This window comes from Micromys minutus, assembly GCF_963924665.1.
Source record: "Micromys minutus genome assembly, chromosome: 19".
In the NCBI taxonomy this organism is placed as follows: Eukaryota; Metazoa; Chordata; class Mammalia; order Rodentia; family Muridae; genus Micromys; species Micromys minutus.
This window is the reverse complement of record NC_137954.1, coordinates 32,164,515-32,184,655: the sequence shown is the minus strand read 5'-3', so window position 1 is coordinate 32,184,655 and position 20,141 is coordinate 32,164,515. Positions and strand designations below refer to the sequence as shown.

The 20,141-nt window shown below is 37.1% G+C and overlaps 1 protein-coding gene across 9 annotated transcripts in view; it reads right to left on the bottom strand.

Moving 5' to 3' along the window:
- AGFG1 (ArfGAP with FG repeats 1) overlaps positions 1-20,141 on the bottom strand; it is a 58,062-nt gene that overhangs the window by 26,096 nt on the left and 11,825 nt on the right. For all 9 annotated transcript variants that reach the window (XR_013975426.1, XM_080932787.1, XM_080932789.1 and 6 more), the window contains exons 2-3: positions 12,088-12,181; positions 1,120-1,235 (exon numbers count right to left, since the gene is read on the bottom strand). Coding sequence is in view for 8 of the 9 variants with exons in the window: in XM_080932787.1 (XP_080788913.1) it covers positions 1,120-1,235; positions 12,088-12,181 (210 nt within the window). In the remaining variant the exon portion in view is untranslated. The remainder of the gene's footprint in view (positions 1-1,119; positions 1,236-12,087; positions 12,182-20,141) is intronic.

Below are 20,141 nucleotides of genomic sequence, written 5' to 3'. Positions count from 1 at the left end.
GTAAAACTTATAAAATTAAGAACAAAAATAATAAAAAAAGGGGGGGATGGTTTTTGTCTTAAAAAAATCATTTGTGTATGATTATTTAATTATCATCCCAGAACCTTCTAATATTGTCTTCCTTCTTGAACTAAAATTTCACTAGTACATTTTCATCTATATGCAAACCTAATGTATCTATCTAGTGCTTATGAAGAGAATCCTAGATAAATTAATCTTATAATTAGTGGTAGTCTATTTAGACAATGTTAAGAGCACAGACTACACAGAATGTGTAACTCAGAGCAAATGTACTCACTATTCAAGGGGATCTTCCCCATAATCCACAGTAAACTCCCTCTAACCAATACCGTCTTTGACTGCATTATTCCTTGGGTCAAAATACTGTTGTTTCCTCTGGGAAACAGGCAGTTTATTCCCCAACTATCCACTCCCTGCATCCTCATCTCACCATCTAATCCCCCAAGAAGCAACACAAACTGTTGGTTACTGACTGCTATAAAAAACAAGCAGATCATAATTAATTCATCAGTTCATTCTTAAAGCTAAAGCTGAGGGGCTGAGTGACTGGATACTAGCTCTATCATTACAACCTCACACTCTGCTGAAGGGACGTCCTGGCTTTAGTGTAGTTTATAGGGAGCAAAAATGTTCCCTTCTCACCTAACCAACAACTTAATTTCTTGATTAAGAAATAAATATTTAGAGCACAGATTTCTCACAGGACACAGTCAAGTAGACAGACTTACTAGACAAGAGCTTTAACACAGTGCCTAAAAGATACTACTTAATAAATACTGAAGAAATACAGAGTATAAGCATTATAGACTAAAAACATCTAAGGAAACGAACTTGAAAGATTAGAAGGAGAGATCACTAACTTTTCTTGTCATGAGTCTTGACATCATAACAAAAGGCTTCTTGATGCTAGGCATAGATGTGGGAAGATAAAGCAAGGTTTCTGGAAAGCAGCTCTAATGAAAAGTCAAAGGGTGACGTGTCTGTATCCACCAACCATCAGTCAACTCCTCAGTTCTGTCGGCCTGCCTTAATCTGTCAATCAAGTCTTAACACACTCGTGATCTTGGAGCTTTAACTAAATACCAATTATTCACTTACCATCTTTTCTTTTCGTATTTCTCTTGTAGAAACTCTTTCACTTTCTGTGGATCCCTGAAGTCTGGAATTGCTGAAGATCTATCATCAAATAATCCTAGCCAAATCTGTTTGCAGACCTTTAAAAAGAATTGAGAAATAGGGGGTTTAAAAAAATATTAATTTAATAAAATTTCAAGAAAAGATTCTGTTTCTTTGAGAAAGCCATTTATAATAATACTTGCAATGAGAATATTCACTGCAATCATAAACTCAGCATACTGGTATATGCTGCAAGACAGTGAAATCTCAGCAACAAGGTCATAGAGAAATCTCCAAGGAAACAAATGGTGAACTGAGACTTGGGAGTACTGGGCTCTTTTAGTCTCAGTACAATCATGAGCTGTCAATCATCATGTCAAAGCAGTCAAATAGTCTGTGGGAACCTCAGTTCCTTTACTAATAAAACAGAAACTGGGCCAAGATCAATGTAGGGCCCCTTTAGCAAGCTAAAAATAAGCCAAAAAGAACACAAAAATATCAGAATTGTGAGCAGTCTGTTAATAAAGTATCATAACACAAATACTAGCCATGAGTGTCTGAGACATTTAACTCTTTTGAAGAATTAAGAGAAATGAAATTCAAACAAGGCACAAAAAGGAAATAAAAAGGAAAAGATACTTTAAAAAAAAAAGACAAAAACCAGTAATAAAATGCGTACGAATTTCAAAGTCCTTGAGCCTAGAGTACGTAAGGAACAAGAATACAACTGTTAATAATAAATTAGGGGGCAAGGTATATAGACAGTCACTTCAACAAAGATGTATACACTCCAAGTTATAAATGCCATATGCCACTGCAACTCCAGTAGCAGAAACACAGTATGCAGACCCACAGTCCCATAGTCTTCTTATAAAAACAGGAGTGATTTGCTGACCATATCTTTTGATGCTGAATATAGAACAACTGATATTCTCCAGAATGTAAATGGTACAACACCTAAAGAAAACAGTTAGGCTGTTTCTTAAACACTAAATATATCTTCTCCATGGCCAGGTCATTTTGGTGCTGTCTGCCCAAAAAGTATGAAAGTACATGTCTGCACACAGGACTGAACACAGCTGATCACAGTAGCTTTACTGGGAAGCCCAAATTGGAAAGAATGCAACCAACTGTATGTAAGAGGTGATGGATGAACAAATTACAGCACAGACCAAGAAAAATATTATGCAGCAAGTAAAAGTAGCAATGTAGTATTTTGCAAGTTTTGTGGTGGTCTCAATGAAAATGACACATTGGTCCATAGGGAAAGGCATTATTGGAGGTGTGGCCTTGTTGGAGAAAGCCTGTCAACTGGGGTGAGCTTTGAAGTTTCAGAAGCTCAAGCCAGGCCTAGTGCTTCACTCTCACCCTGCTGCCTGCTAATCCAGATGTAGAACTTTTAGCTCCTTGTCCAGCACCATGTCTACATGCATGCAGCCATGCTTCCTACTGTAACAATAACAGACTGACCTTCTGAAACTGTACACTAGCCCCAACTAAATGTTTCCCTTTATAAGAGTCGCTGTGGTTATGGTGTCTCTTCTCAGCAATAGAAACCCTAACTAAGACAAAACTTTAAGACAAATATGCTGACTGGAAAAAAAGAAACCAAATAAGCAACACAGATAATAATGCCTGTGGACAATTTAAGTTCAATTCCTGAAACCCACAGTGGAAGGAGAGAAGATGCCCAAAAGTTGCCCTCTGACCTCTAGATGTATACCATGAAAGGGAGGCTGTGCATGCACATATATGCAAATATTAACTTTATAAAAAGACCTCCACTTCTTTGTACAATTGACAATTGGTATCACACACCTTTATGCAGTCCTCTTTCTACCAAAACAAACAAAAAAGTGTTTTAAATTTAGTCGTCAGCTTGTCACTAAGCAAGACTCACATCAAAGTCCGAACTTTCCCAACATATTCCCCATCCCAAAAAGGGAGGGTGAGGAAAAGCCTCTGCCTCTTAGATATCAACTTCACCTGGTCCCTGAAGAGTTGAATTTTCTTTCCTCTATCACATTAAAACTATAAGCATTTGCTAATAGCAGTTTGTTTTTCATCTGTTATGTTTTAATAAAACTCAATGGGGGGGGGGGGGGTCCTTTAAGTTAGAGAATGAAGAGGAAAAGCCAACTAAAATTGCAGGTAGTTGATGTTTGCCAAGTACAATAGGATAAAAGCTGAAGGGGGGTGGTTATAATAACACACCATGAAGTCCAAGCTAGTCTAAGAGAAAGTAAAGACAAAGCAACTTAGCAAAATGAAGGTCCTGGTAGTTGGCTAGTGTAGCTAAGCTTCACAGTGAAGGAACTGGAAAGAAAGGATCAGTGCGGAGATCATGACACAAAACACTTAAGTCTTAAATCCAACAGGTAAGAGTGATTGGTATTGTAAAATGGGATGAAAGACCAGTGGAAGACAAGGGGTGAGAGATTCAAGTGAATGATTCTTGGGAACACTGGCTGGAGTTTTGCAACAGCAAGAAAAGTTTAACGAGCCAAAATCTAGAACAAATACTGTGTGACAAGAAGACACAGGAAGTAATAGCATCTATTAACATGGGAACCAGGGGGTGTGGGCTAAAAACAATAGTGAGGAATAGTAATGTCCCCTGGAAGTCGTCATTGGTAAGGGTTCAACACATAATAGGATTTGTCTTAATGATCTCTCTGGGGAAAGGAAATGAATAATCAGCCTAATTATAGCATAACGTGGTTGTGGTGTCTTGAGAGTCTGAACTAGCTCAGCCAACTCTTGCTAGGTAGCTATAAGATATGTCATTATCTTCTTACGTAAAATACAACTAATAATGGAACTTACTTGATAGGGATATTAGGCAGTTTCAATGACTGAGGTACTACTGTATTACTGTAATGGTGAACTAATATAGCACTGGTGTATTGTTAATTTTTTGTGCTATTTTATTTTGAGAAATCTGCAATGGTGGGGTGATTAGACAGCACTGGATGAGGAGGGAAAGTCTTATCGGGAATGCAGAAAACTAGGTCCACCTTTAATCCTGTTGTAGACAAAATCAAAGTGGTCTTGAAAAAAAATCACCCTCTGATGAACTCACAGAGTGCTTTATACTTTTACAGAAAAAGATTACAAACTGCTATGTTAGACTCACTAAGTACGTGTCTTATGCAGTACTTCTCAACCCTTACTCAAGTTGAGCTATAAATGTTCAAACAATGAACAAAGTGACTCAAAACTCATCGCAGAGAAGAATTAAAATATAAAATCAAAGAACAAATAAATCAACAAGAGCCAATGAATAAATTCATAAAGATGTGAGTTATCTTTCCACTTTAGTACTGAGTAATTTTAGAATTGGCATCATGATCACCAATAACAATGCAAAGTATTTTTAATGTATACTTTTGCTAGTCAAGAATTTGTTGGCAAATAAACAGTTAATGTGGAAAACTGAAAGTTAACCAAGAGACTATTACAAAGTACAGCCTAGCTGTAAGAAAACCTCAAGTTAGAGCACAGTACTCCAGGCTTAGTAATGACAGCACCCACCAGACACCGCAATAAAACTTTCAGCAAAACCTCAAAAGGTAGACAGTCTTATGAGAGCTGTGAGCTTCAAAGGATTCGACCAACTATATCTAAAAGGGTTACCAGAAATCTAACAGGGTTGGCCAACCCAACCAGAGACCAAAACTCAAGGGGTTCCATTTGTCTGTCCAGACAGGCTTGCCAGGTAGAGCAGTTGTGACAGCTGTTAGCACACCCCGGAGCAAGTTAGCAAGCCCAAGAAAGGAAAGCTGCATATCATAACCAGTCACTTGTACTAAAGAGAAGATAAAACACCATTTCAGTAAGCTTGAGAAAGATCAGGTAAGAGCAAGGATCATTTATTACTGCTTTATAATCCTCACAAGGAAAGCAAGATAGAGTAGAAATGCTGACATACACATTCCCCTTTGTTGAGATAACCCTCTACTGTCCATAAGGATAGGAAGTATAAATAGTGTAGCATGATTCTGCTCACTTCTAGATGAGAAGAGCAGAATAGAGTTGGGAGCATCTTTTCTCAATAATCTATCTCTGCACACAGAACTTCTCAAAATTTCTTTTTGGTTTGTTGTCTCCTAGATAGAGATAGAGCACTGACTCATACATAATAAAACTTTTAATAGTATTTCCCATAAAGCACAAAAACAGTTAAATAAATGAAAACTTCATGAATAAGTAAATACCTGATTACTGCTTTTTAAAACTAGGGGCAAAAAAGAAAACAGAATAGTAAAAAGTATTAATTACAGAATGAATGTTATTGAAGTGCTTTTCATAGCTACTATAAATATATACAGTTAATATAAATATATAAAAGTCGATTATCAACTTCTTACTTTCTTTTAAATTTAAAAAGCTTTATTTATTTATTATATGTGAGTACATTGTAGCTGTCTTCAGACACACCAGAAGAGAACATTAGATCTCATTACAGATGGTTGTGAGCCATCATGTGGTTTCTGGGAATTGAACTTGAGACCAGTGCTCTTAACCACTGAGCCATCTCTCCAGCCCAACTTCTTACTTTCTATTTACTTACTTTCAGGGAGACATAGTCTTGCTATGTACATAGTCCAGCTAGCCTCAAACTCCCAATCTTCCTGTCTCAGCCTGGCATTACTATATGGTACAGTACTAACACATCCAGTTCTGTTGCCAACTCTCGTCATGCTGAGGTGCTAGGAAATCAAACGTAGGGTCCTGTACATAGGTGCAAGCTTTCTAACTCTGAGTTACATTCCAGCCCGTTACCAACATACTATTTTGCCTACCAACCCCTCAATTGAATGTGATGACACATGGTTTAATCCTATGACTTGGAAGATCCTCTATGTTTGAAGACAGCCAACTCTACATAGCAATTTCCAGGCCAGGTAGGATAAATAACAAAACCCTGTCTCAAAACAAAATGAAATAACAACAAAAAACAAAGTAGAGAAAGTCTATAATGAGAAAAATATTTCAAATATACGTCATAGCTCAAGTAATACAATAGCAAAGCAAATGCAACATAAACAATTCTACATGCAGTAAGTTCACTGACATGACTATGTTAGTATTTCTAGACCACCAGCTGATACGTACTTCTCAATGATCAGAGTATCTAACTGATATATAACCTGAACTATATTTGCAGAAATAAAAGCCAGCCACCATTATCCACATGTCTCATGTAAAAGGAATGAACAGTTCTACATTTATATACATTTTTAAAATCATTACATTCCATCTTTGTTTGTTTGTTTATAAATGTCTTCAGATACACCAGAAGAGAGCATCAGATCCCATCAGAGTTGGTTGTGAGCCACCATTTGGTTGATAGAAAATTGAACTCAGGACCACTGGAATAGCAGTCAGTGCTCTTAACTGCTGAGCTATCTCTCCAGCCCTATATTCCATTCTTAACATTTTACTTTTTCTAATGTGCTATCAAGAATTAATGGATATACAACTGAGTGAAAACAGCCAGAAGCTTGTCTGTCAGACCAGACACTAGTCTGCAACCCAGCCACAATAGAAGACTTAGGTCCACATCTAGTTTAAAGCACAGAATTCTTCCCTGCCTTATAATGACCTTCCTTAAAGGAAGTGTCAAAGTGCTTATCCTGACCAGTCATACCCAACAAGCCCTGATCCTTAGGTAACTCTTGAAGGTATCTGGTAGTGTTGCTCCTCCAACAAGTCCTCCTAGCCCATCCAAAGGGGAAATGATGCAGCAAACCCTAGACACTCACTATAGAATTTGTTGCTAACTTTGTGTCAATTTTTTAGGTATATATTTCATGAGGCATGAACTTCCTGCCTAATGTAATAGTTATTCCCCTTTCCACCTTCAAATAGAGCAAGCTTGAACAAAAGCATATTTCTACCTCCCTGAAGCATCTCTAGAATGAAATGCTTTTCCCCTTTGTTCCACCTAGAATATGTATGCTGACCTAGAACATTTAGTCCCCAACTTATTTTGACAGAATAAATTCAATGATCTAAATTCTAAATATATATCAACTACAGGTCAGCAAAAAGCCACACCTATTTGCTTACCTACGGTCTGACTAGTTTAGACTACAATATGTGTATTGATCAGTTCCAGCAAAAATCTTAAGATATTTACATTTCATACTTCATAGGAAACATCTGCGTAAACATGGACTAACAATGACATCCTCCAAGCATCCAAGACTAATATTTAAAGAGAAGAACTGAAGCCTATTTTAGATGAAGGCATTGAAAAGTACATAGGAAATGATGCTATAAAAGGAAGGAAGTCTTCCACCGAAGGCAACAGCCATTACTACATAGTGCTGTCAAGGGAAAACAGGGCAATTTTAAATTACAACCTCTTACAGTAATGCCTGCTTCCCTTAAGTGAAACATTTCTACAAAATTCTCTGTATACTAAATTCTATTCAAGGCACAAAATGTTCCTTTGTGATAATTATTTTCTAAACTTAGAAATCAATCAAAAAAGTATCTTCCCACTTAAAAGTGTCAGCTTGCATCAAAATAATAAATCAATTTTTAAGATACTGTTCTTTAAGCCTATAATAATACAGAATTCATTATATGTTACAAAAGAAAATAAAACTCAAGAAGAGAAAAATGGTTTGCTTACAATCACAAGGTTCATAAATCACTGGTAATAAAATGAAAACTGCTGATTTTTTTTTCCAAGTCCTATTGTAAAACCTTTAACTACTCGTACCCCCCCCAATAGGGATCTGGTTATAAAAACACAGATAAAGTAGGCAGCCATGGAGACACATGCTCACAATCCCTGCACCAAAAAAGGCTGAAACAGGAGAATCATGTGGTTTTTGAGGCCAGCCTGGGCTTGATTAGGGTTAAGTGTAGGCTGCACAGTGAGACTGTCTCAAAAACATCAACAAAAGGAAGAAGAGCACATAAGACAAGTCATCCTCAGTGCTTATGTATTGCTTCTATCCAGCAGATAAATCATTTCATAACAACAAGAATGTTTTTACAAGCTGAGCAGTGCTCACGAACACCTTTAATCCCAATACTTGGGAGGCAAAGGAAGGCAATGTCTGTGAGTATGAGACCAGTATGATCTACAAAGCAAGTTCCAAGACAGCCAGGGCTTAGACAGAGAAATCCTGTCTTGAGGAAAAAAAGAGAATTATATATTCTACGTTAATCTTGCCTTCTCCCTAAATTATATTTCTCCAAAAAGTCTGTCATATGTGACAAAGATGAACCTTAAGAACAAATGGCTAAAACAATTTGCCTATGAAAGACAAAATTATATGATCTCACTTATATGAGATGCTTAAAATAGAACAGTGGCTGTCAGGGCTGAGGAGGAAACCAGAAATACTAATTTAAAGCAATATGCTGAAGAACACTGTGCCTACTTAGGGTTAGCAAAAGTGTATTGCACACTCAAAAATGTATCAGAGTATGTCTTGTGTAAGTATACTTACCACAATTAAAAACATAATCTTGAAGCTTGGTATTTTGGAACAAGGTTTGCTCATCACAGTAACACTAGAACCCAAGAAAAACAGTTCCTCGAATAAAGGAGGTGATTAATAAATCAGTTTCAAACATGAAGAATGGATGGGGCTAGACATAGCTCAGTTGGTAGTATCTAGCATGCAAGAAGCCCTAGGTTCCATCCTTTTACACACACACACGAAGGAAGGTGACGGATCAAACACATATAACACAGAAAAATGTATTTTTATCATGAGGACTTTTTCTCAAAACTGATTATTATGCCCTCAAACTAGCAGAAAGTTCATCGGACACCAGCAAGCAGTAAAAGTTGCTCCGTCTACAGACTACATGCCTACAGAGCTTCAACAATGAGAGGAATTTACTTCTAGAAAAAAAATGTAATTATTACATTCTCTTCTCTATGGGATTATCTAGTCTACCATTCACTGGTCCAGCAAGCTCCCAGAACTGTCTTGTCTCTGGTTCCCCAGTGCAGAGCCACAGACACATGCTGCTATGCCAGGCCTTTTTATGTAGACTCTAGGATCTTAATGTAGGTCCCTCATGCCTGTGCAGCCATCAGAAACTGGAAGTAACTTTCCAACACAAAGGAAACATCACAAGACACTTTCAGATTAAAGCAGATGGATATAGCATGTTACCCAGAGGACCATGTGGTGTTAACAGCTTAGTCCCAACCCCGCCACACTGGAAGGTGCCAGAACCTCTAAGAAGAGAATTGTGGGAGGTTTTCAAAGTCATTACAACAAGCCCTTGATGACAACTAAGGGATCCCTGTTCCTTCACACCCTAGTAATGAGATGTGCAGTGTCACTCAAAGCCTCTTCCAATGATTGCTACCTCCATACAGTCCAAGTGATCAGAGGCTGAAGTCTCCAAAACTCTAAACCAGAACAACCCTTCTAAGGCCGGGCATGGTGGCCTATACCCATAGCTTAGCATTCAAAGGCTGATGCAGAAGGATCATAGCAATCTCTAGGCCAGACTGAGCTACAGAGATGCTATCTCAAAACCAAAACAGATTTAAAAGTCTAAGTAAACACTCTTCAAAGGTTACCTCAGATAATTTATTATAGTGACAACAAGTTCAAGTTACAGGTGAAGTGAGTGAAGAGATTCTGAGAAACAATTTGTTGGTCAAAAACACAGCAAATAAATACAGTGTTTTGCTGTCATATAAAGCCAAACCATCTGGCATTCCATGCCCTAGGACTTGAAAGGTATACTCTACCACATTTGCTTCTGTTCTGTGAAAGTCTAACTAAACACATAGAGTAGTCAAATAATTTATAAAGCATTAACTAAGGACACTAAAACATGACCTTGATGCATATTTATAAATAATAGTATTAATTGCTTATCATAAATAGCTACCAACATAGGCATTTCAGTGATGACTATAACCATCAGTTTTATAATTTTTGAAATTAGTGAACAATCCTTTACAGAGTTCTGAATGATGTGATCTCCCTACATAGATGCATGTAATAAACCAATGTACTAAAGGTTTCAATTGATGGTTTTCTGTTTCATGTCTTTTTGCCTTGAATCCTGGTAATCTTTCCCACTACTTCTGGGTGGGAAGCATGGCCGCCTTTTGCAGTTAACATGTACACAACTGTAGCACATGTAATCCAAGATTAAAGTGTATGGCTATGTGGCTGTACACAGATGCTTCCTATTACAGGAATATCTGAGTGACTGTATACAGCACATGGCATGCAGGTTAGTTCTGTTCACTGTACGTCATCTATCATCCATAGTCATTTCCAGATTAAATTAGCAATGTTTTCCAATAGTGACAACAATCTAACACATCCCACAGCACACTGAAACTTTAAGACAGTGAAGCAGTGGGAGAAGATCTAAGAATGCTGTCCAAACCAATGTACTTTCTGACTTCCTATGTAAGAAGCACTCATCTCCAGACATAAATTTACTCATGTGTAAGATCTATGACACCGCCATTTTAGTCCTAAATATATGTGTTTCAGTATGGTACCTATTTTGGGGGGAGGGGGATGCAAGGCAGACCAAAGAAGGCATGAGATCCTCTGGAGCAGATGAGTTGCTCTTAAATGATGAGCCATGTCTTCCAGCTCTGTATCTTCTTATACTCAAATCATCTAACTCAAAATATTTTATCACTGGCAAAACTGGAAAACTTTAAAGTCTGCTCTATTCTCTAAATATATATTTTAGAAAATTTCACAATTGTGAATTCACTCTTCATTTTAGAAACAAAAGCATATATGTGTATCATACTAGTAGGCAAATAATTGTATTTATTCCCTTTTGGGTTTTGCAAATTTTCATGCAGCCCAGGCTGGCCCAGAACTTGCTATATAACCAATGGTAACCTTGAGTTTTAATTCTCTTGCCTCTATCTCTGAGTGCTGGGATTACATATGTGCAACAATGCTTGGTTAGCCAAATTATTTTAAATAAAGATTCTGAAACATTAGGGGGGAAAAAGACTGTAATAAACTTGTAAACATTTTCTAATATTAAATAAGAGGTGACTAAAACCAATAAAATCTTAACACTCAGCCTCTTCTATGTCTCAGGTTATCACAGATATGCAACCAATAGTACACCCGAAGTCCTACTGCCTTCCTGGAAAGTAGGCTTCCTGCGAAACAAAAGCGTTTTTTATCCATCAACCGAACTGAACTGCCTTACCAAGATTAAAGCATTCCCACCAGGCATAGTGGTGTATGCTTTAGATCCTAGAGACAGAGGCAAATGGATCTCTGAGTTCAAGGCCAGCCTGGTCTACACAGTAGTTCTAAGACAGCCAGGGCTATATAGTGAAACCCTGTCTCAAAACCTTTCCCCTAAAACAAAAGAAAACAGAAAAAGCAATCCTACATTCTTTTATTAATTGAACCCATTTTAAAACAACAGATCACTACTTTTATTAGCAACAAAACTTAAATCTAAAAATAATCAAACAGCACAGATTCCTGGGAGCCCATGAAAGGTCATAAGAACCAGTTCCCTCCAAATCCTTTCCTAGCTCTCTCTGCTGCCTTTTAGAATTAGGGATCCTCTCCCTGCCAAGCACCTGCTAAACATTAAGCATCATATACACGTAATGAGATGGCCTGAAAGCTCATCACACAGCAAACTCACAAGCTTGTAGCACCATATTACAGAGCTGGCTCTTCTTCCTCCCTTGAGATACAACACACCCACCAAACATGCCTTCTACAGCCAACACTGCTAACTTTTAAGTATCTATCTATGTTTTACTTCAGGTTTACAGCAAATCACTTAGGCATTAATTGAAAATGCATTGTCAAATAAGAACTTTTGGAATATCTAAATATTTCAATATAAGAGTTAACATTGAGGCAAGAAACTCACCATTTTAATCAACTTTTTAAAATCACATTAAAATGATTGCAAAAAATTTTAAAATTGCAAAATACTTACTTCATTTCCATGTTTTTGTAGGAATTCAATTTCCTGTTGTGTAAATGTTGTCATGGAGATAGACTTCACCCTGTGAGGTGGATTTAACCCTCTCCTAAAAGATAAAATATTTTACAAATTTTACTACTCTGTATTTTTTAATTATTCTACGTATTCAAAGACTTATGAGTATTTTCATTCCATAAATAGAAGTATTAAATATTAAACTATTGCTTATCATACAGGTACAATAAATGTAGTTAGAATCCAGAGTACTAGCATTCTACAAGATACTAGCATTCTACAAGATAATAATCTGAGCAACTACCCAGGAGAAACAAGTAGTACCTCTAACACACTAGCTTCTGAAAAAGTATTACCATCATGCATCTGTGTGGACAGAAGGCTCCACAGTAGAGCACTATGGTAAAGAACTTTGTAACTACTTACATGTTCTTATGGTTCCCTAACAAAGAGCTAGTGGTGTGCTCAGACATATGAAACAAGTGAACACTGAATGAACAACACATGGAAAGTGACAAAGGAAATCTGAGGTGATTCATCAGTTTGAATAAAGTCCCATCATCTTCCTGTCTGTCAGAGCATGGTCCATGAGCAAAGGTGTGTGAGGAGATTTTCAAGACCTGGTGAGAAAGCTCCAGTAAACAAACTAATAGTCTTATAACCTCTATTCCTTCAAAATGTGGATTTGTTCTTGGAATGCGCTTTCACACCCTCCCAGAAGTAATAAATGATAGGAGTGGTTTACTTTTCCCATTATTACCCAGCATCTTACCCATTATTACTCAGAAGGATGTTTCCAAGCACGAGATACTTTTGTGATTGTGTATAGCCTAGACTTATGTGAACTTACCTTTCTGACTGTATACAACTTGAACTCAAGTGAACTTTACTCATATGACCTTGCCTAATCCTCAGAATGCCCTGAGAACATAGTTTGCTGTGCTGAGTGAAACAGTTCACCTGACCTTTAGAGTCTACTCTCCCAGGTTCACTCTACCAGCCAGAATAGTATAAAACCTATCAATTCAAATAAGAATTTATAAAAAGATCTTTTTTAATTACCTCAATAATCAGTAAATGTTCAAGACCAAAGTTAGCCAGATGTGCTTTGATCCCAGGATTTGGAAGGCAGAGGCAGGCAGAGCTCTTGTGAGTTCAAGGCCAGCCTGTTCTACAGAGTTCCTGTATAGCAAGGGCTGTTACACAGAGAACAAATGAAAAACCAGTAAGAAGCAGCAGTCTTGGGACTCATAGGAAACAGAGAGAGTTAGATGTAGAAATCTACACTTAAAATTAAATTGTACAGCTGATTCTACAATTAAGACTTATAATCTAGTCCTTCTCTATATGGATGACTTCAAAAAAAAAAATGAACAAAAATTTACTAAGAATTTTGCACCTAAAAGCACCAAGTGGCTTATCTACTACCAAATCAGGGTTAAACAATTCAATCAAAGTTCCATCAAATTACTTTAAGACCTTATTTGAAGTCCAGTTTCCAAAATTTATTATGTTTATAAAGCTTGTTATAAACATTAAAAATGAGAATTAACAATGATATTAAGTGATCCAAAGTTACTCTAAGCTCCACAAACATTTCTGTATATAACAATCTAGAAACTCATTTTTTAAGCCTAAACATAAAGGAGAACTATTCCTGAAGCAGCCATCTTCCCAGCCTCTCTGCTTCACCCTCTCCATCCCCATGTCAGTGATGACACTATCTTTTGGGGTTCCCGTGAGAATGAAGACATTTTAATCTCTTTCACCGTCTGGATGGGAGAAAAGTTAACCTGGGCTTTGTTGCTGGTTTTGCTTCACTCCAATATTAAACCAATGTACTGATCCCACATAAAGTATGGAAATAAGCAGTGGACAGAGGATAAACTAACCCAGCCACTGTAATACCAACTACAACTGGACAGCTTCCAGAACTGAACTGTACAACTGCCTGGAGAGGTGGCTCAGTGGTTAAGAACACTGACTGCTCTCTCTTCCAGAGGTCCTGAGTTCAATTCCCAGCAACCACATAAATAAAAAAGTTAAAATCTTAAAAAAAAAAAAAAAAAAAAAAAAAAAAAAAAATTACTTCTCAACCTCTAAAGACAGAAAGTCATTATATGCACCAAAATCATGACACTTGTTTCCCAATTCATCTCTATTACATGGTAAATTCACCACTAGGGAGTTATTAACTCATGACACATGCCTACACTCTAACTTTCACAGAATTTCCTCCCCAGTGCCTACTTTCTCTCACTTGCTACTCTGCCTCTTCCTGTTCTAGTAAAGCTTTTACTTTTCTACCTTCCTTGTGAACACTCTTAAAGAAAAAAAGAAAATGTCTGGGCCAGCAAGATACAATGATGCATAAAGGTGTTTGCTGATAAACCTGAGTTCAATTCCTAGAACCTGGTCTACATGGTAAATATTTGCAGAAGTGACTACTGCAAATGTCCTCTGACCTTTGCATGTGCTACAAGCAGATGTACCCACCCACAATATACATAGTTTTTAAGTAAAAATTTTTTAAGTCAATGCAAATCAAAGGACTATTACAACAGTCTGAATGAGGATGCCCCACCATGGTTTACTTGTAAACTTAGTTGTCAGTTGATAAACTATTTGGAAAGGATTAGAAATTATAACCTTGTTGGAGGTGTCACTGGGAGTGGGCCTGAAGTCAATTTGGCATATATCTATCTTTCTTTCTCTCTGTCCCTCTGTCTCTGTCTGTCTGTCTCTCTCTCTCTCTCTCTCTCTCTCTCTCTCTCTCTCTCTCTCCCTCTCCCTCTCTCTCTGCCAGCCAGCCTGTGGATCAAGATGTAAGCTCTCAGCTACTATTCCAGCACCTTGCCTACCTATATACAGCCATGCTCCCCACAATTGTAAGCAAACCCACAATTAAATGCATTCTTCAGGAAGAGTTGTCTTGGTCATGATGTCTCTTACCAGCATTAAAATGTTGACTGAAAACAAATACCATATCATAGAACAAAGGCATTCATGTTATCAAAATAAACAAAGATGAACTTATAAAAATAAATACAGCCACAATGGATTCAACTAAACTATGACAGGATAATTTTTCCCATTTAGAGAGACTGCAGAGTTAAGATTTAAGTTCTTCCAATACACATAAAATAGTAAGACTAGATTTACTGAGGCCACATTTATTACAATGTCAGTAAGGTCAAGGAAATTTTTTATACTTTTCCACTTTTTTTATACCATTGAGCCTGTCTAAGAAGCTATTCTAAAAGTGATTATCAGCAATGTGGCTAAATAATTATATATGAGAGGGTCACTGCACATTGTTCACAATAGGAAAACATTAGAAATAAATACTTCAATTTCTTTTAAAAAATAGAAAGCATGTGACTAAAAATAAATCCACATTATAGTATACATATTTATGATTGTGCTTTCATACTAAAAATTACACAATATTTTCAGGATGCGATTTTAAAATAATCTTTGCAAAAGACCAAAAGATTTCATATTAAAAGTCCTTCATATCTGCACCTTTTTTAACTTTGTATGTGCAGTCAGCTCTCACCACCCCCTTGTTAGAGGCAGGCTCTCTAACTACTCCTGTTGTCTCTACTCCCATCTTGCCACAGAAATGACAGGATGGTAGACACAGCACATCTGACTTTCGTGTAACAACTACTTATCCACTGAGCCATTAATGGCATTTTTTCTATATTTAATTTTCTAGTCTCTCCAAGTTTTCCACAACAAAAATCCCATTTATATAACTTCAAAAAATTACAAGAAATAATAGAAAATGTGCCTGACTAGTAGTGGTAGTAAAAACATTTGGACTTTAAGCATGGCTTTCTGGATATAACTAAGGTGACTTAACAACAAAGAGAATGGGACCCTATGGCCTTCTTTGCATTTTCCTGAAACCTGAAAATCTTTCCTCCCAAATACTGTGATGCCTGCCTATGAGCATCAGCACTGAATATTCACTTCGATAAATCAGTTTCTTACCCTAGGAGTCATTGGCATTTGACCCTGTATAACTTTACTGTGAGAGGCTGTGCACTCTAGGTATTAAGCAGTATCCCTGGCTTCACTAAATGCAATACTTCCCAATGAGTAGGAACAATCGAATTCATTCCTGATCATTAAAACCACTACTTGAAATACAACAAATATAGAGAGACTAAAAAAATTCCTGACTCACTATTCAGGTATGATCTTTACAGTGTTTCTAATCTTCTCCAAACACTACTTACTTTCACCCTGTATTCAATTAGGTTTCCATAACTTTCTATATACAGAAAGAAAAATACCTAAATCTTCCTAAAACTGTAAATAAATATGCAAGCGTAAGGTGAATGGGTGTACAAAAACTCGAGCTCGCATGTACACACACACACAAATTTAAGTTTAAAACACTAAAACAGGGGGCCAGGGAGAAGACTCAGCAGTTAAGAGTACTAATTACTGTCCTCATGGAAGACCCAGAACCTACTGCCAACACCAACAGAGACTCACAACTGCCTGTAATTCAATTTCAGGGGGAGCTGATACTCTTTTCTGACCTCCAAGGGTTCCTGCACATACAAACTCACACAGGCATATATGCACACATTCAATGAACAAAATTTTTTAAAAGTTAAAATGTGGCTGACAAGCTGACTTGACAGGGAAGGGCACTGGTGATCAGAGCTCACCTCCTAGAATTCACATGGAGGGACCAGCTGGCTCCCACCAGCTGTTTTCCGACCTCATATACGTGCTTGTAGCACACCAAGACCTACACAAGTACACAAAATAAATGTTAAAGAATTTAAAAACTAAAAAATACTGTCAACAGCAAATAATCAAGAATGAACTATATCATTCAATACAACTGGCCAGAAAATAAAAGTTCATAATGTTTTTAAAAAGAAAGAAAGGCTCAGTGGTTAAGAGCACTAACTGCTCTTCCAGAGTCCTGAGTTCAGTTCCCAGCAACCACATGGTGGCTCACAGCAGTCTGTAATGGGATCTGATGCCCTCTTGTGGTGTGTCTGAAGACAGCTACAGTGTACTATATATGATAAATAAATAAATCTTAAAAAGAAAGAAAATGTACAAATCATCTACACAGGCAATTAGTATATTTAATCTCAATTTAATTGTACTGTATGACAGACAAGGTAGTCTTTTGGTTTGTTGCTTAACTTTCTTTGTAATAAATAATGTGTATATGTGTATGATGGATGTATATAGATCATGTGCATATGTGTATGATGAGTATATGTAATGCCAGGTGTCTGGGAGGCCACAAGAGGGCATAGGAATCCCTAGAGCTGGACTTAGGCCAGAGAGATGGGCCCTGTGAGTGCTAGGAACTAAACTCAGAGCCTTGGCAAGGGTAGTAAAGGCTTACAGCTGCCAAGCCATCTCTCCAGGAAGGAGAGGCAGTGGGGAAGGAGATGGAACATCTTTCAAATCCCAATTTTCTGAAATGAAAGTCTATAATGTATACGCTAAATTTTCTGCAAACCAGTTAGAAAACAGATTAAACACCTGAACAAAGGCCATGTGGGGCAGTGCATGCCTTTAAGTAGGCAGAAGCAGATGGATGCCTGTGACTTTGAGCCCAGCCTGGTCTACAGAGTTCTAGTACAGCCTGTGCTACATGAGACTCTGCCCCCTCCCATCCCCAATCAGTCAACCAACCAATCAATCAAAATAAACATTTCTAAATAGAAAGATTAATGAACTGGAAGACAGAAAACAGATAAAGAAGCCTGAAGGTAACATAGAGGAGGAGGAGGAGGAAAGAGAAGATATAACTAGGAAGCCTAACAAACACCACAGCCAGCTCTACAGCTACAGAACTCAAAGAATGAAGATACATTTGAATGGCTGACATTTTTTTTTCAGATTCAACGAAAGCTAAAAAAATTGTGGAAAATAAAAACTACACTTAGAAACATTCTGTCAAAATCCCAAAGACTTTAAAATAAATTACAGGCATTTTTCAGTGGGAATGAGAGTGTCATCTGTGTGAGGAGAAGGAAAGAACTGCTGTGATCAGAAAAGCTACTACTGAAGAATGGGGTCAAGTGATAAACCGCCAGTCCTTTCCGACTTAAAAGGGAAAAGGTGTTACCCAAGAGACTTTAGTAAAGAAATCTGCATCATATACACTTTAAAAACAAAACTATGCAAAAAGCTCTTGAGATGCAAAAGAACAGAGACCCAAGCAAACAGAAGCAAATCTAAGCATACAATGTCAACTTGTAACAGTAAAAGGATACATTTTTAGCAAAAAAAAAAAAAAAAAACTTCAGAAAGCATTTTGTATTTTCAACAACTATATATTATTAAACTAAAATACCTATTAATTACAGAATGTTAGTGTGAATAACATAGTTTCAACAGGGCTTAACAAGAAAGTCTGGAATTTGCAATTTCCAAAACCAATAGAAAGAAAATCAGAACAAGCCCGCTAATTTTTCAATAAGGTCAAACATACATATACTTGCTATATAAACCTTTGTAGTAAAAGTCACAAGTAAAATATAAATCTATATTTGCCCCCAAGCTTGTCTATTTTTGTTTACATCTTCTTTACTCATATACAACAGAAATTTGAAACAATACAAATGCCGCTTTGGGGTTTTGTTGTTGTTGTTGTTTACGGCAATGAAATATAGTGAAATTAAGAATTAAAAGGGGCAAGCTACTGCAAGCAGCAAGTCTGGATTAATATCACAGGTATGGTGAGTAACAGTGAGCAAAGGTAGTTCCATCCAACATGCGCTCCCGGAAAGGCAATAACTACAATGTAGAAAATCGCAGGTCCCAGTCAGGGATAGAAAAAAAAGCCTAACAGTTTTACAAGGTGATGGAACACCTCTGCTCTGAGGTGGTAGTTTCCATAAAGAAAAAAAAAAAAAAAAAGAGTGGTGGGGGTGGAGGAGAGGGGAGATTCAGACAGAGACTGATTTGTAGTAGAACTGTTATGGTTTGAAGTTACATAAAGCCCAGCAATGCCTACAATTTATTCTATAGCCTAAGGCCTTAAGCTCCTGATCCTTCCACCTCCACTTCCCAAGAACTGGGATTCCAGGTATGCACCAGCCATGCCCAGCTGGCAAAATGTGTTCTCCATCTATCAAATGTAATCTCTTAAATAAACAGAATCCTTAGTGGATCAAAACTGACTAATTCTTAGCATGTACTCCTGTAAACTGATGTCACATCTCCTCATGCTAGTCTGCTTATCATATGAATACAGCTCATTATAATGATATGAGTCATATACTATCTATCTGAGGAAAGTATTGGGCAAATAAATCACATCATTTCAGAGCCAATACTTTCAGAGCACTGTCCACCCTGAACTCTAAAAATATACACTGTGAGTCTCCAAATTTGGGCCAACATTTTTTTGACTCATTTAGTAACTAGAGTATTTATGTTTTGAAAGCATGTAAGCCAGTTTATTGGCTTTAAGTTCCAAAGTAACCTGCCAATTCAGCCCAATATGTTTCTGCAGTATAATTAAGTCATATACAGATCCCCAGGAGTTTTGTTTTAATGAGCACCACTCAGGTACGACTGTAACCAGATGGTGTGACTCACACATATGTCTGCCAGTATGCTCCTAACTAGGCCTCAATCTTACAGTCATTTGTTCAATTCAAATACCAATCTGTGCTGGATGAGTAAGAAAGCTCATTTGGTTGATTTTATTGTTTTTCTCATACTGAGGGAGAAGCTGTTCAAAATATTTTATGTCAGAAAGTAATAAAGTTAATTTGACATTAGGTCTATCCTGATAGTTATTTACTAAAAAAAAAAAAAAAAATACATTTCAGTTTATAAAAAAGATCTAAAACAGAAGATGCTTTTAGTAGGTTAAGACTCTCCAAACTGTTGGCTCCAAGACACTTTGCATACTTATAAAATATTAATCCACTTAGAGTTGTGTGTGTGTGTGTGTGTGTGTGTGTGTGTGTGTGTGTGTGTGTGTGTGAATGTAAGGCACAATAGTTATCTTTTTTCCTTAGAAACCCACAACCCCAAGGTCCTTATAA